Raw genomic sequence first — 13,802 nt, 5'->3', positions numbered from 1 at the left:
TGTTCTTTGTTTCTCGTTTCAAGGCTTCATTCTATGATCATCTTGCTGGTGCCAGTACAGAGCGAGACTGCGGATAGTTGGGAACCTGTCTCGGGGGCAGGGGATTCAGATGGTGTTCGTAAAGCAGAAGTGGAAATGAATAGGGTTGGGAAGCATTTTCTGATCAGGGCCAGTGTGATCTCCTGGACTCGTTTCGATCGCCTCAGGGGGTCGGAGAGGAATTTCCCAGATTTTTTTTCCCCATATTGGCCCTGGGGTTTTCACTCTGGGTTTTCGCCTCTCCCTGGAGATCACATGGTTTGGAATGGGGGGGTGGGGGTGAGTTAATAGGTTGTGATGAACAAAGCATCGTAGCTGTGAGGGACAGCTCGGTGGATAGGATATTAGGATGTAGATAGGCTGGAAAATTGGGCGGGGATCCTGGATTCAGGATTCAATCCTGGACCGGGGAGCGGCGCGGGCTTGGAGGGCCGAAGGGCCTGTTCCTGTGCTGTATTGTTCTTTGTTCTTTGTTCTATATATGGTTTGTAAAAAAAAAAAGTATGAAGTGCAAGGCATCGAAGGCAGCACTGTAGAGTCCATGCTGTGTGAGGAGCCGTGTTAATACCTGCCAAGCTCCTTTGATTTGGGCAACAGCTGCCAGACCTGCTGCTTGTCACAGTGGGGCCTGGAATGTTTGCAGTCAGCCACAGAGCTTGTCCAGTGGACAGATAGCAGGGCAACCAGAGCAATATGTGTGGGGTTGGTAGTCGACCTCATGTGAAACTCCTCAGGGGTCGGTCCAAGGCTGGGGGAACGCGTGCAACATGAGCCCCAAGCCAGCGACAATCCCCGACTTGAGGACCCCAGACTGGCATGAGACCCCCCCCAAACCCCAGCACCCATGTAAGCCCCCCCCACCCCACACCATAAAATGGCAGTGGCTGCGAAACAACCCCCACCCCCTCTGCACTCCGAGGGTTGTTGCTCAGTGGTACTCACCTTCTCACTCTCCTTCACTACTGTTGCACTTGGCCCAGACTTTTATAGACCATCTGTGATTCACGCTGGTGGTCACACTGAAGAGATGGGAAAGGTATGGGAGGGGGGAAATGGCCCTGCTGAACCCACTAATGATATCCATTTAAATTCACGCTAAAGTCTAAATGCCCATTTTGGGGCACGGAGCATTTCACACCAGGAAAAAATAGCTGGGCACGAATCTGATTTTTTGGCCCTTGCCCTATTTTCCAGCCTCGCCACATTAATTGACCAGTGCAGTGGGGTGGAAAGATCATGTCCCTAATCTCTCTGTTGACATCCATGTTATTCTGATTTTGCTTCTATGAATTATATTTGGAGATTTTGCTGTGTTTAAAGACACAATGCAAGTATTCAACTCCCAATGTTTCAAGGTGACCTATAATTGAAAATTGAACAGACTCGCTGCTGATTGTGAGACTTCAGTTGATTTGTTACCAAGTGAATATTTCTTTTCTTGCAAAAGGAATAAATCTTATGCCTACTGGCATCAGAAAAGAAAATGCTGAATGGTCAGAATAGAATCCGCAAAAATTATTAGATTATCAACAAAGACAATCCAAAAAATCAATGACAATGTAAAATATTGCAATTAGTGGGGTCACCAAACAAAATATAACCATAAGTGATGAAATATGCTTGTAAAGCTGCTTCAATATTGGTACCCAAAACTGAATGTTTTTCAAGATGAAGCTGTAAAATCTTTCCCCTGACATTACTGTGTCCACATCATGCAAGCTGTCAGCATACTGCAGACATCTTTGGCAGAAATGTGTCAGATGTTGACTATGAGACAAAGCTTGTTCATGTGTGAGAGGCCTTGGGATTGTGAAAAATGCAATGTAAGAAGATAAACTGAACAGAGAGCAAATTACAAAGAAGGGAGGTGGGATTTGGGCAAGTAACAAGACAGGGAAAAAAGAGCAAAATAAAATCCAAACACCAAGTCACTTAGTAGAAAAATGAAAATATTGAGCTATGTTTCAAAATATTTCTAATAGTGGTAGCTAATCACAATATGTGCAAATGTATCGTGTGCTGTATTTAAAAATTGTAATGCCTTGTTGCTGTATATTTTCTTTATGGCTCGTGTTTCCAGGTAAGGAAAATCACAGTGCAATGAGACATTAACAGAAAGGATTAGAAGTTAGCAGGTTTCATTTCCAGTGAGTACCAAGTTAACTTATCTTGAGGCAGCAGTCGCAGTGGAAAAACGGCTAGAGTTTCTTCTCCTGATTGCTATCTAGTGACCCAAGTAAGAAATTGGGAATGTATGGATGTCAAGGGTAATCAAAATCATGATCAAATAGAACACCAGTCGTATCTGGGCTTGTACATTTCGAATGACCACTTGTAAGGTGCGGAACAATTGTAGTGCCTGTGGAACTCTTAAGGAAATCAATGCTAACAGGATAGTCGAAAAGAAATTAGCAGGGTCAAAAACTGTTCCCGACACATTTACTCATTTTAATTGGGTAATTTTGACTTTGACGTAAAACCTTCATTAAATGGAAGACCCATTTAGGTTTAGTATATCTTTTGTTTTGGACTGTGATTGTAAACATGCAATTCAACATTTAACATGGGAGAAAGGAAACATGCTTAATACTTTTTTACATAGGCTATTAAATATTCTGTAGTTTAAATCGGAAGATGTGCTGTTGTATATGTAGGATGTTATCAGAGTGATGGGGAAATTTCTACAAACAGACAGTGCGACACTTAAGCGGATAGACATGCTGAACAATAGAATTTTAAACTATTAAATAGACCTATGTTTATATATCCTGGAAGATTGAGTTATGTCATAGAACATAGAATCCTTACAGTGCAGAAGAAGCTATTCGGCCCATCGAGTCTGCACTGACTCTCTGGCCCAGGCCCTCTCCCCAGTCCTATCCTCATAACCCCACACATTTCCATAGTCTATTTAACTTGTGAATATTGGGACAGACAGTAATTTAGCACAGCCAGTTCACCTAACCTGCACATCTTTGGACTGTGGGAGGAAACCGGAGCACCCAGAGGAAACCCATGCAGACACGGGAAGAATATGCAAATCCACACAGTCACCCAACGCCGGAGTTGAACCTGGGCCCCTGGAGCTGAGACAGCAGCATTAAACATTGTACCACCGTGCTGCCCCGAGTTATGTTAGACATTTCTAGATTATTTGTGTAGGTTTATCTAATTTCCTAGTTTTAAAATAAATGCAATGTGGAACTGTAATAGAATCTTTGATAATATTCTCACAGGGATAACTTCCGAAGAAAGAATTTCTATTCCTCTCCACATGTAAGAGAGCGTTCCCCTCATAAAAGAGAAACATCATACTACAGAAGAGAATCTCCTCACAGCCGCTCTGGATCAAGCATCAGCAGCAGAAGCTACTCGCCAGAAAAAAACAAACAGCCAACTTCCCATCAGTCCCAGTTCAACAAAAGTAAGTATATAGAAGGAAAGCAAGGACAGGGTATTTTCATTGATAAAAATACAATTTTAAAATGTGATAATTTAGACCATTTTTAAAATGTATGTTGATATTGCAGAAAATAAATGATTGCTTGTCAAATAGTACAGTATTTGGCAAGCAAATAGTAAAAATTAAAATTATATTAAAACAAGAATAATTGTAGGGAGAGGAGAAGGACACATTGCTTCTCACCACCTTTGTACTTCACTCCATGCTCATGAAGCCAACTAAAATATTACTTCTAGGAAATTGTATCTTTAGAAAGTTAAAATCTCTTTCTTGCTTACAATGCTTGCCATCTAAAATCTTGAGGTTCATTAGGATTGTAATGTGTGGAAAAGAGTATAAAATGTATTGGGGAATGGTTTTTAATAGGAAACATTAAAGTTGAGGAAAGCTATTTTGACATAGGGGCGGCACGGTAGCACAGTGGTTAGCACTGCTGCTTCACAGCTCCAGGGTCCCGGGTTCAATTCCCGGCTCGGGTCACTGTCTGTGTGGAGTTTGCACATTCTCCTCGTGTCTGCGTGGGTTTCCTCCGGGTGCTCCGGTTTCCTCCCACAGTCCAAAGATGTGCGGGTTAGGTTGATTGGCCAGGTTAAAAATTGCCCCTTAGAGTCCTGAGATGTGTAGGTTAGAGGGATTAGCGGGTAAATATGTGGGGGTAGGGTCTGGGTGGGATTGTGGTCGGTGCAGACTCGATGGGCCGAATGGCCTCCTTCTGCACTGTAGGGTTTCTATGATTCATACAAGTGCCAGTGCTGTCTTTCTTATTCTCCTCTTTTCGGCTTCCGGCACTCATTTCATCTCGATTCAATTAATTTGTTCTACTGCGTTGCATTCTGAACGTTGTGCTTTAGATTGTTTCTGTAAGCAAGTTCCACTATAATGGACATGTTGTCAGCCTGACTCACAAGTCCCTAACATAGAACCCTAACATAGCAGTTTCTCCAAACACTTCTAATTAAGGCAAGGGCAGTAATTTCTCGAGCGCTAAAGCTTTTGCTTATTACTGAAAACATGGGCTGAATTTTCACCAGGGAGATGGAAAACAGGAGCCGGTCTGTTTTTGGATCAGAAACCCCAGTTTCCGGGGAAACTGTTTAAAAGTTCAGATTTTCACTGCAGTGAGTTCTTAATTGATATGGAAATTGGATAGCCTCTTCTGCACTGTAGGGATTCTATGGGCATAACTCAATCTTCCAGGATATATAAACGTGGGTCTATTTAATAGTTTAAAATTCTATTGTACAGTATGTCTTTCCGCTTTAGTGTCGCACTGTCTGTTAGTAGAAATTTCCCCAAGACACTGATAACTAGTGCCAGTCCTCCAGCTCCCCTGTTGCATCTCTTTTCATAGAACATAGAACATTACAGCGCAGTACAGGCCCTTCGGCCCTCGATGTTGTGCCGACCTGTGAAACGAATCTAAAGCCCATCTAACCTACACTATTCCAATATCATCCATATGTTGATCCAATGACCCTTTAAATGCCTTAATGTTGACGAGTCCACTACTGTTGCAGGCAGGGCATTCCATGCCCTTACTACTCTGAGTAAAGAACCTACCTCTGACACCTGTCCTATATCTATCACCCCTCAATTTAAAGCTATGTCCCCTCGTACTAGCTATCACCATCCGAGGAAAAAGGCTCGCACTGTCCACCCTATCTAATCCTCTGATCATTTTGTATGCCTCTATTAAGTCACCTCTTAACCTTCTTCTCTCTAACGAAAACAGCCTCAAGTCCCTCAGCCTTTCCTCATAAGACCTTCCCACCATACGAGGCAACATCCTGGTAAATCTCCTCTGCACCCTTTCCAATGCTTCCACATCCTTCCTATAATGCGGCGACCAGAACTGTACGCAATAGTCCAAGTGCGGCCGCACCAGAGTTTTGTACAGCTGCAACATGACCTCATGGCTCTGAAACTCAATCCCTCTACCAATAAAAGCTAACACACTGTATGCCTTCTTAACAATCCTATCAACCTGGGTGCCAACTTTCAGGGATCTATGCACATGGACATAAGAACATAAGAAATAAGAGCAGGAGTAGGCCATCTAGCCCCTCAAGCCTGCTCCGCCATTCAATAAGATCATGGCTGATCTGATAGTGGGTTCTGTTCCACTTACCCGCCCGCTCCCCATAACCCTTAATTCCCTTAATGGTTAAAAATCTATCTATCTGTGACTTAAACACATTTAACGAGGTAGCCTCTACTGCTTCATTGGGCAGAGAATTCCAAAGATTCACTACCCTCTGGGAGAAGAAGTTCCTCCTCAACTCTGTTCTAAATTGACTCCCCTGTATTTTGAGGCTATGCCCTCTAGTTCTTGTTTCCATTGTAAGTGGAAATAACCTCGCTGCTTCTACCCTGTCTAGCCCCTTCATTATCTTATATGTCTCTATAAGATCTCCCCTCAACCTTCTAAACTCCAATGAGTACAGGCCCAGTCTACTCAATCTCTCCTCATAAGCTAACCCCCATATCTCTGGAATCAACCTGGTGAACCTTCTCTGTACCCCCTCCAAAGCTAATATATCCTTTCTTAAATAAGGGGACCAAAATTGTACACAGTACTCTAGCTGCGGCCTCACCAGTACCCTGTACAGTTGCAGCATGACCTCCCTGCTTTTATACTCCATCCCTCTCGCGATAAAGGCCAACATCCCATTTGCCTTCTTGATTACCTGCTGCACCTGCAAACTGAGTTTTTGTAATTCATGCACAAGGACCCCCAGGTCCCTCTGCACAGTAGCATGTTGTAATTTTTCATCGTTTAAATAATAGTCCATTTTACTATTATTCCTTCCAAAGTGGATAACCTCACACCTACTAACGTTATCCTCCATCTGCCAGATCCTTGCCCACTCACTTAGCCTATCCAAATCTCTCTGCAGACTCTGTGTCCTCCACGCAATTTGCTTTCCCACTCATCTGTGTCATCTGCAAACTTTGTTACCCTACACTCGGTCACTGGGGTGATCAGTAATACTGGGGTGATCAGTAAGTTTGCGGACGACACAAAATTGACTGGACTTGCAGATAGTGAGGAACATTGTCAGAGGCTACAGATGGATATAGATAGGCTGGAAATTTGGGCAAAGAAGTGGCAGATGGAGTTCAATCCAGATAAATGCGAAGTGATGCATTTTGGTAGAGCAAATGTAGGGGGGAGCTATACGATAAATGGCAGAACCATAAAGGGTGTAGATACGCAGAGGGACCTGGGTGTGCAAGTCCACAGATCCTTGAAGGTGACGTCACAGGTGGAGAAGGTAGTGAATAAGGCATATGGCATGCTTGCCTTTATAGGACGGGGCATAGAGTATAAAAGTTGGGGTCTGATGTTGCAGATGTATAGAACGTTGGTTCGGCCGCATTTGGAATACTGTGTCCAGTTCTGGTTGCCACACTACCAGAAGGACATGGAGGCTTTAGAGAGAGTGCAGAGGAGGTTTACCAGGATGTTGCCTGGTATGGAGGGGCTTAGTTACGAGGAGAGATTGGGTAAACTGGCGTTGTTCTCACTGGAAAGACGGAGGATGAGGGGAGACCTAAAAATTATGAAAGGCATAGATAGGGTGAACGGTGGGAAGCTTTTTCCCAGGTCGGTGGTGATGTTCACGAGGGGTCATAGGTTCAAGGTGAGGGGGGGAGGTTTAACACGGATATCAGAAGGACATATTTTACACAGAGGGTGGTGGGGGCCTGGAATGCGCTGCCAGGCAAGGTGGTGGAGGCGGGCACATTGGGAACGTTTAAGACTTATCTAGATAACCACATGAACGGAGTGGGAATGGAGGGATACAAAAGAATGGTCTAGTTTGGACCAGGGAGCGGCACAGGCTTGGAGGGCCGAAGGGCCTGTTCCTGTGCTGTATTGTTCTTTGTTCTTTTGTCCCCTCCTCCAGATCGTCTATGTATATGGTAAATAGTTGAGGCCCCAGCACCGATCCCTGCGCACGCCACTAGTCACTGATTTTCCCTCTGATGAAGTGGAAGGATTTGGCATAATCATTAGATCATTCCCCACATTTCATCTGATGCACCCTCTTTCTACTTTCATTGGCACTTAGTGGACAGGAATCCCATTTTTCTTCATAGATGCTGACCTGGATGTAATGCTGGAGGGTGAGAGGGAGGAGAGGGAGGTACTTATGGATGTCAATGTCTGTGCTCTCAGTGGTATTTGGTTTTCTTGGATTTCATAGTATGCTGCTGCTGCTAGTTTCTGACATTTAAGGAAAGTGAAGTGGTATTTAAGTCAGGCAAGGAGCACCTGAAAACCCTGGTGGAACGTGTCCAGAACAGCTTTGCCAATGTCTAACATAAAGGAACCAATGATTTCCACCAAGTTGTCCAAACCAAATGGCTGTTTTTTCTGATAGAATAAATAGGTTCCCATCTGCAAAGGGAAATACAGGATTGGTGTTGGAACAAAGGAGAAGGTCCCAGAAGCTGAATTGGAGCAAATACTGACATTGTGTGTGTTATTTGATGTATGTAATGCCAAGATTGCTGCTCTGTTGGACTTCTAGCTGTTTTTATGAGAGATTCTTGGTTTTATAAGTAAGTGCAGAGTTCAAAAGCAGAGGGTGTGATTAACCTGTATAAATCATTGTTGCATCTGCAAGAAGATCTTCTGTCCACTTTTGGTGCTGTATTTCATGAATGACGTGAAAGTCTTTAAGAGAATGTCATAGAATCTACTACCTCGAAACAGATTATTCAGTTGAACTGGTTCACGTTGATTTTTAATACTTCTCAGGAAGTCTTCTTCCACTCTAATTACCTCCTCTCACATTGCTTTGTTTCCTTCCACTTTTTTCTTCTTTCAACAAAGATACATATTGCATGGTTATGCATAATCATGTCACTCCCTGCACATATTTACACAGTTCCACAAGATGTTTTATTCACGCAGGGTAGGTCAAGAGTCGTATCTGACAACAGCGTTCACCCTCTGGTCTCACTGGTAGGATTATCATCAGGCACACTTCCACATACTCTTGTGAGAGTCTTGATGGTGCAGATTTCCAAAATTTTTTGCAACCAACCAATTACACCGAGTTCACAATTTGGCCACTTCTGGGAAAACATCCAGCACTGAGTTTTTCGTGTAACTTCCCAGATTTTGGATCATTTTTCACAGATTGCGAAGCTCCTATATCCTTTTCTGCCAAACAGTAAAACTGACCTCTGCCTGAGAGGGATTTGCTGCTTATCCTCACAAGAATTCTGTATTCCTCTTTTTGTCTTTGCTTTCTCTTTGTCTGTATCCACACCATCACCCTTCAGCCTCTTTTCTTGTAGCTCTCCTTTGTGGCTGTTGGTCACATGGCTTCTTCCTTAATTTCCTTCCTATTGGCATTACTAGGTCAGAGTCGTCAGGTCACGTGGGCCAGTATTTCCCATTATCCAAGAAAGTTACAGTTGATCCTTTTACAATTGTTGTGAACTCTTAAAAGCCCCTTTCAAGCATTCTTTAAAAGGTCTGTGGAATTGGTCATTGTTTTTAAGAAATTATAAATTTTCCTTACTAACCTGCTTCTGGGTCAAATGTTGTCACAATGACTTATGTCCTTTGATGCTACTGCTATTTTTATTTCTGAATAATATTGCTATTCCTCCACCCTTTCTATCTGTCATTTCCAAATACATTTCAGCATGCAATATTTAACTGTCATCCTTTCTTGTCTGCAGACATGTTTCAATTATCCCTAGTAAATCTAGTTTCTTCTAATTGTTGCCTTCAGTTCCTGTTTTTTGATGTTCTCAACCTTGTTACACAGCCATTTTAATATGCCCTTATTTTTCATACTCCTTTATTATCAAATATTTTTAAATACTACATTCCACAACTGTTATGTTCCCTGAGTATTTGTTTTTTAATTTTTTTAATGCCCTTTCATCCTGTTTGCTAATCTTTAGGTTAATATTATGCCCAATGAGTTTTCTAAGATATCAGGGACAATAGAGTTTAGTAGTAAGCAGAGAGTAGAAACTCTCATCATTAGAAAGTAAAGGGCAATAAAAATAAATGGAGTGCTCAAAATTGAGAGGTTTTGATGAATTAAATAAGAATTCCTGTATCCTTGGCAAGTAAGAAGTTTAACAACACCAGGTTAAAGTCCAACAGGTTTAAACCTGTTGGACTTTAACCTGGTGTTGTTAAACTTCTTACTGTGTTTACCCCAGTCCAACGCCGGCATCTCCACATCATGACTTCCTTAGCAAGTATCCAGAGTAAACTTATTATTAACAGGAATTTTAAAAGGAAAGTTGTTAGGACACTAAGTTCCTAACAAGAAATTATAATGCAAGTAGCTAATATAATTTTACATAATTATCATAATTTTAGAAAGGGAAATAGATAAATATTTGAATATATTTAAAAGGGTGTGGAGAAAAGGACAGATGGTGACTCTGCCTGGGAGGTACTCCAAAGATGTGCAGGTTAGGTTGATTGGCCAGGCCAAATTGACCCTAATGTCAAGGGGTTAGTGGGTAAACGGCTAGGGCTGGGGGGATGGGGCCTGGGTGGGATTGTGGTTGGTGCAGACTCGATGGGCTGAATGGCCTCCTGCACTGTATGGATTCTATGAATTAAAGTTATAGCTATAAATGCTATGAAATCATCATTATAATAGATATTTCTACCATCCATATTTTTTTCATGGTTCAGTTTGCTACCCCATATGGACTGTACCTGAATGAATCTGAATAACCTAAACAAGTAGTTTACTCAGGATGCTTACTAGATTTGCAGGGGGAATATCTTTTTCTCAGCAGTTTTTGTCCTCTGCCAAGGTTTTATTCATCATGTTTTAATTGTTTATTTAATATTTACAAGACATTGGGCTCTCATTTAGAAGATACAAAATATTTTGCTTGTTTGGAAGTTTTATTTCTGAAGTTAAATGAACATCTTGGATAAAGCCACTATTCAGCCAAGTTTGGTGTCTGGATTTATGGACAATCTTTTGGAAGGGTGGGATATATGAGGAAAAGGCTAATCCTGCTCTTTCAGTAATTGCACTTTGGGTTTTGTGGATTATTTCTTAGTCATCTTCAAAACAGTGGCCTGGAATATGATGCGGATTTTAACTAAGCATTTTTGACTTGAGCTCAGGATTACAGTTGCTTTAAGTCTGCTGTGTTCCAAATGCTTTTAAAATGTGGATTTAAGGATCACAATCTTATCATATTTTGTCTATGAGTTAAGTAAGTGAAGAATTATTCATTTATTTATGCTTTTAGAATATTTCAGTCAACATTTACAGCTTCCACATTTTTCTTTCCTACTTAATTGCTTGCCATTATTTCAGTGCTGTTATCTTAATCTTAAACTACCTTAATCCCTAAAATTGATTTTGCACATTAGTTTTTGTAATAATGTAATGCCTGAATATGAAGCTATTCCTGATCTGAACCCCTTTTTTTGAAAGTTAGCAACTTTCTTGGCCATGCATGGAAGTAAATGGGAAGCCTCTTGTTGGTATTACTCGCCTGGTTTCCTGCTATCTTTTCCTTCTCTCTTTTCTATTGGCTGGGATGTGTTACGAAAAGGAAACGCTAGTAGTTGCAAGCTGCATTTGAGGTTACAGGGAAAACTAACCCTGAACCAATTCCTTGCTGCATCCAACCTTAATATTTGTGCCTCCCCCTTTCAACCTAATCACCCGACTATCTTCCGACTACCTTCCTGTCCCTATCCAACTGATTACATCCTAACATCAACCATGACCTTGAGCTGGCTAACCCTTCCAATCGGATTAGCCCCCATCCCTCCGACCCAATCCAATTGCCAGCTGGATCCAGCAACTCTTCCGACTCCAACACAATAACCCTGACCACCGACCGCTTCACTGACCACTGACTACCTCCTCAACCTGACCTGACTGCCCGCCTCATCTCACCTCACCAATCTCATGTACCCACTTCACTCCCTTACTCACCTGACTTACCACCTACCTACCTCAGCTGCTGACCCCTCCGCTCAATCATTCACGAGCATTAAGACTCGACCCTTAAACTTACCATATGGCAGCCTCTGCCCCAAAAGGACTACATGTCCTGTCTTCCCCTACTCCGCTCCAGCAGAGTTCCTCGAGGGACTTCCTCGAGTAACACATCTTCGAGCCTCGTGGCAATCCGACCATCGATACCACTGTTCGGAAGATCCAGCCCTTTCCATCTTTTCTCCTTTGCAATTCCTTTCTGTTAAACATAATGCTGCTCTGTATTCAATAAATACTGTATAAGCACTATATACTTGGTTTGGCTAGGTATATATATTTCACAAATTCTACTATTCACTGAGAAGTTGGGAGTGTGGGGTTATGTTGGCTAAGTTGCTGTTTTTTAATGTGTTAATATATTTCATAGATTTCCTGTTAAACTGTTCTGCGTAATTTACAAATTTAAAATTGTGTATTTTGAACATTTTTAAATTATACTAATATGAAAGTGGTTAGTCACACTCAATAGATGTATCTTTTTTAATGAATTTAATGTAGTTAAGAGTATAGAGTGTTTGGAAATATGAGATAATTTCTCTCAAGAAGAACACGTTGCTGAGATTATTTAGATTCCATTTCTAACGTAATTAAAATAAAAGTCCTCCCTGAACAAAGAGAATGCAATTGATAGAACAATGGACTGATCACAGTCGGTGGCTTTTTTGTGCATTCTCTTACTGGCTTAATGTAAAGAAAAAGTACTGGCACGTTTTGTTGGAAGCATCTGGTTACATCCATAAGGCATGTATTTACTGAGGAAGTTGGTTTGTTGAAACATGTTAATTATACTCGGTCTGCCTGGAATACAAAGGATACTTGATTTATATGGGTGATTTTGATAGAAGTCCTGACCTTTCTATTCAGTTTGAACAGCATGATATTAAAACCTGCAGATGTCCACGGGAAGATCAAAGTATTAACTGTTAACTGCCTTAAAAAAAGACAATGGTGATGAGATTGCATGGTATTAGCAAAGGAGTTCATGAACTTTACAGTCTATGTATGTTAAAGAGACAATTCACCTAGGCCTGCATGTCAAGTTAGAAATTCAAAGCTCTCCATGTAAACCTTTAAAAATATATATTGTGCAATACTACTGTTGATTTTTAAGACTATAAGACCAATTTTATCATTTTTGGTATGGTTAATATGTCCAAAGAATCAGGCTTTTGATAACTGATACTTCTGCAACTTGTGTTTTAAACTGCATCATTAGTTGGAATGAAGACATTTCCTCTTGCTCACATTTAACATTGCTAAATTAAAATTTTGGGTGTTTTCCATTTCCCTGCTAGTTAGTGTATCCATAGCTCCAAGCCATATTAAGTATTTACATATTTTAGGATAGCAATTTTTGAAAGGAAAATAACCTTTATCAAGTGTCCTGGGAACATCCTAAACTACATATACATTGAAATGAAATGTTCTTAAGATCATCACTGCTACAGGAATGAGGCTTAATTGCAAAAAAAATAAAAAACTGCATTTAGAAAAACTTGAACCTTTCATAACATCAGGATGTCCCAAAGTGCTTTACACCAGTGAAAATCTTTTGACGTGTAGTCACTGTTGTCGGAAACACAGCCACCAATTTTCATACAGCAATCTCTCACAAGTAGCAATGTGATAATGATCAGATAATCTGTTTATTAGTGATGTTGATTTTAAAGATGTTTGTAAAGACAGCTTTCCTGAAGTGTGGTGCCCAAAAATTAACTATACTCCAGCTGAAGCCAATCCAGTCTTCATAAAGTTCTAACGTGAATTATTTTCTTCTATACCAATTCTACTCTTTATTACCTAACCCATTTGTTTCTTTGATCATCTTATTAACTTGCACTCGCACCTTTTAAGGATTCGTGAAGAGGCATAACCAATGATTCATTTACGCTTTTCAAAATCATCCCATTGATTGGGTTATGGAGAGGAGAGAGACAGGCAAATTGCACTAATTTTAAGTATGTGATGGTGTGGTTTCCCAATCCTTCTGTTTGTATAATCCAGTTTAAAGTTTATTTTATTAGTCAGAAACGAGGCTTACATTAACACTGCGATGAGGTTAATGTGAAATTCCCCTAGTCGCCACACTCCGGCACCTGTTCGGGTCAATGCACCTAACCAGCACGTCCTTCAGACTGTGGGAGGAAACCGGAGCATCCGGAGGAAACCCATGCAGAGATGGGGAGAACGTGCAAACTCCACACAGACGGTGACCCAACCGGGAATTTGACCTGGGTCCCTGGCGCTGTGAGCAGTGCTAGCCACCGTGCCGCCCCTAT

At 41.3% G+C, this 13,802-nt stretch overlaps 1 protein-coding gene across 10 annotated transcripts in view; it reads left to right on the top strand.

Annotated features, from left to right (window-relative positions):
• pphln1 (periphilin 1) overlaps window positions 1–13,802 on the top strand; it is a 153,165-nt gene that overhangs the window by 69,731 nt on the left and 69,632 nt on the right. For all 10 annotated transcript variants that reach the window (XM_078220208.1, XM_078220201.1, XM_078220199.1 and 7 more), the window contains one exon: window positions 3,276–3,463. In XM_078220208.1, the coding sequence (XP_078076334.1) occupies window positions 3,276–3,463 (188 nt within the window). The remainder of the gene's footprint in view (window positions 1–3,275; window positions 3,464–13,802) is intronic.

Source organism: Mustelus asterias, chromosome 9 (genome assembly GCF_964213995.1).
Source record: "Mustelus asterias chromosome 9, sMusAst1.hap1.1, whole genome shotgun sequence".
NCBI classification, from domain to species: domain Eukaryota; kingdom Metazoa; phylum Chordata; class Chondrichthyes; order Carcharhiniformes; family Triakidae; genus Mustelus; species Mustelus asterias.
Note: the sequence above shows the minus strand (reverse complement) of the source record. Positions and strands in the feature narration are given on the sequence as shown.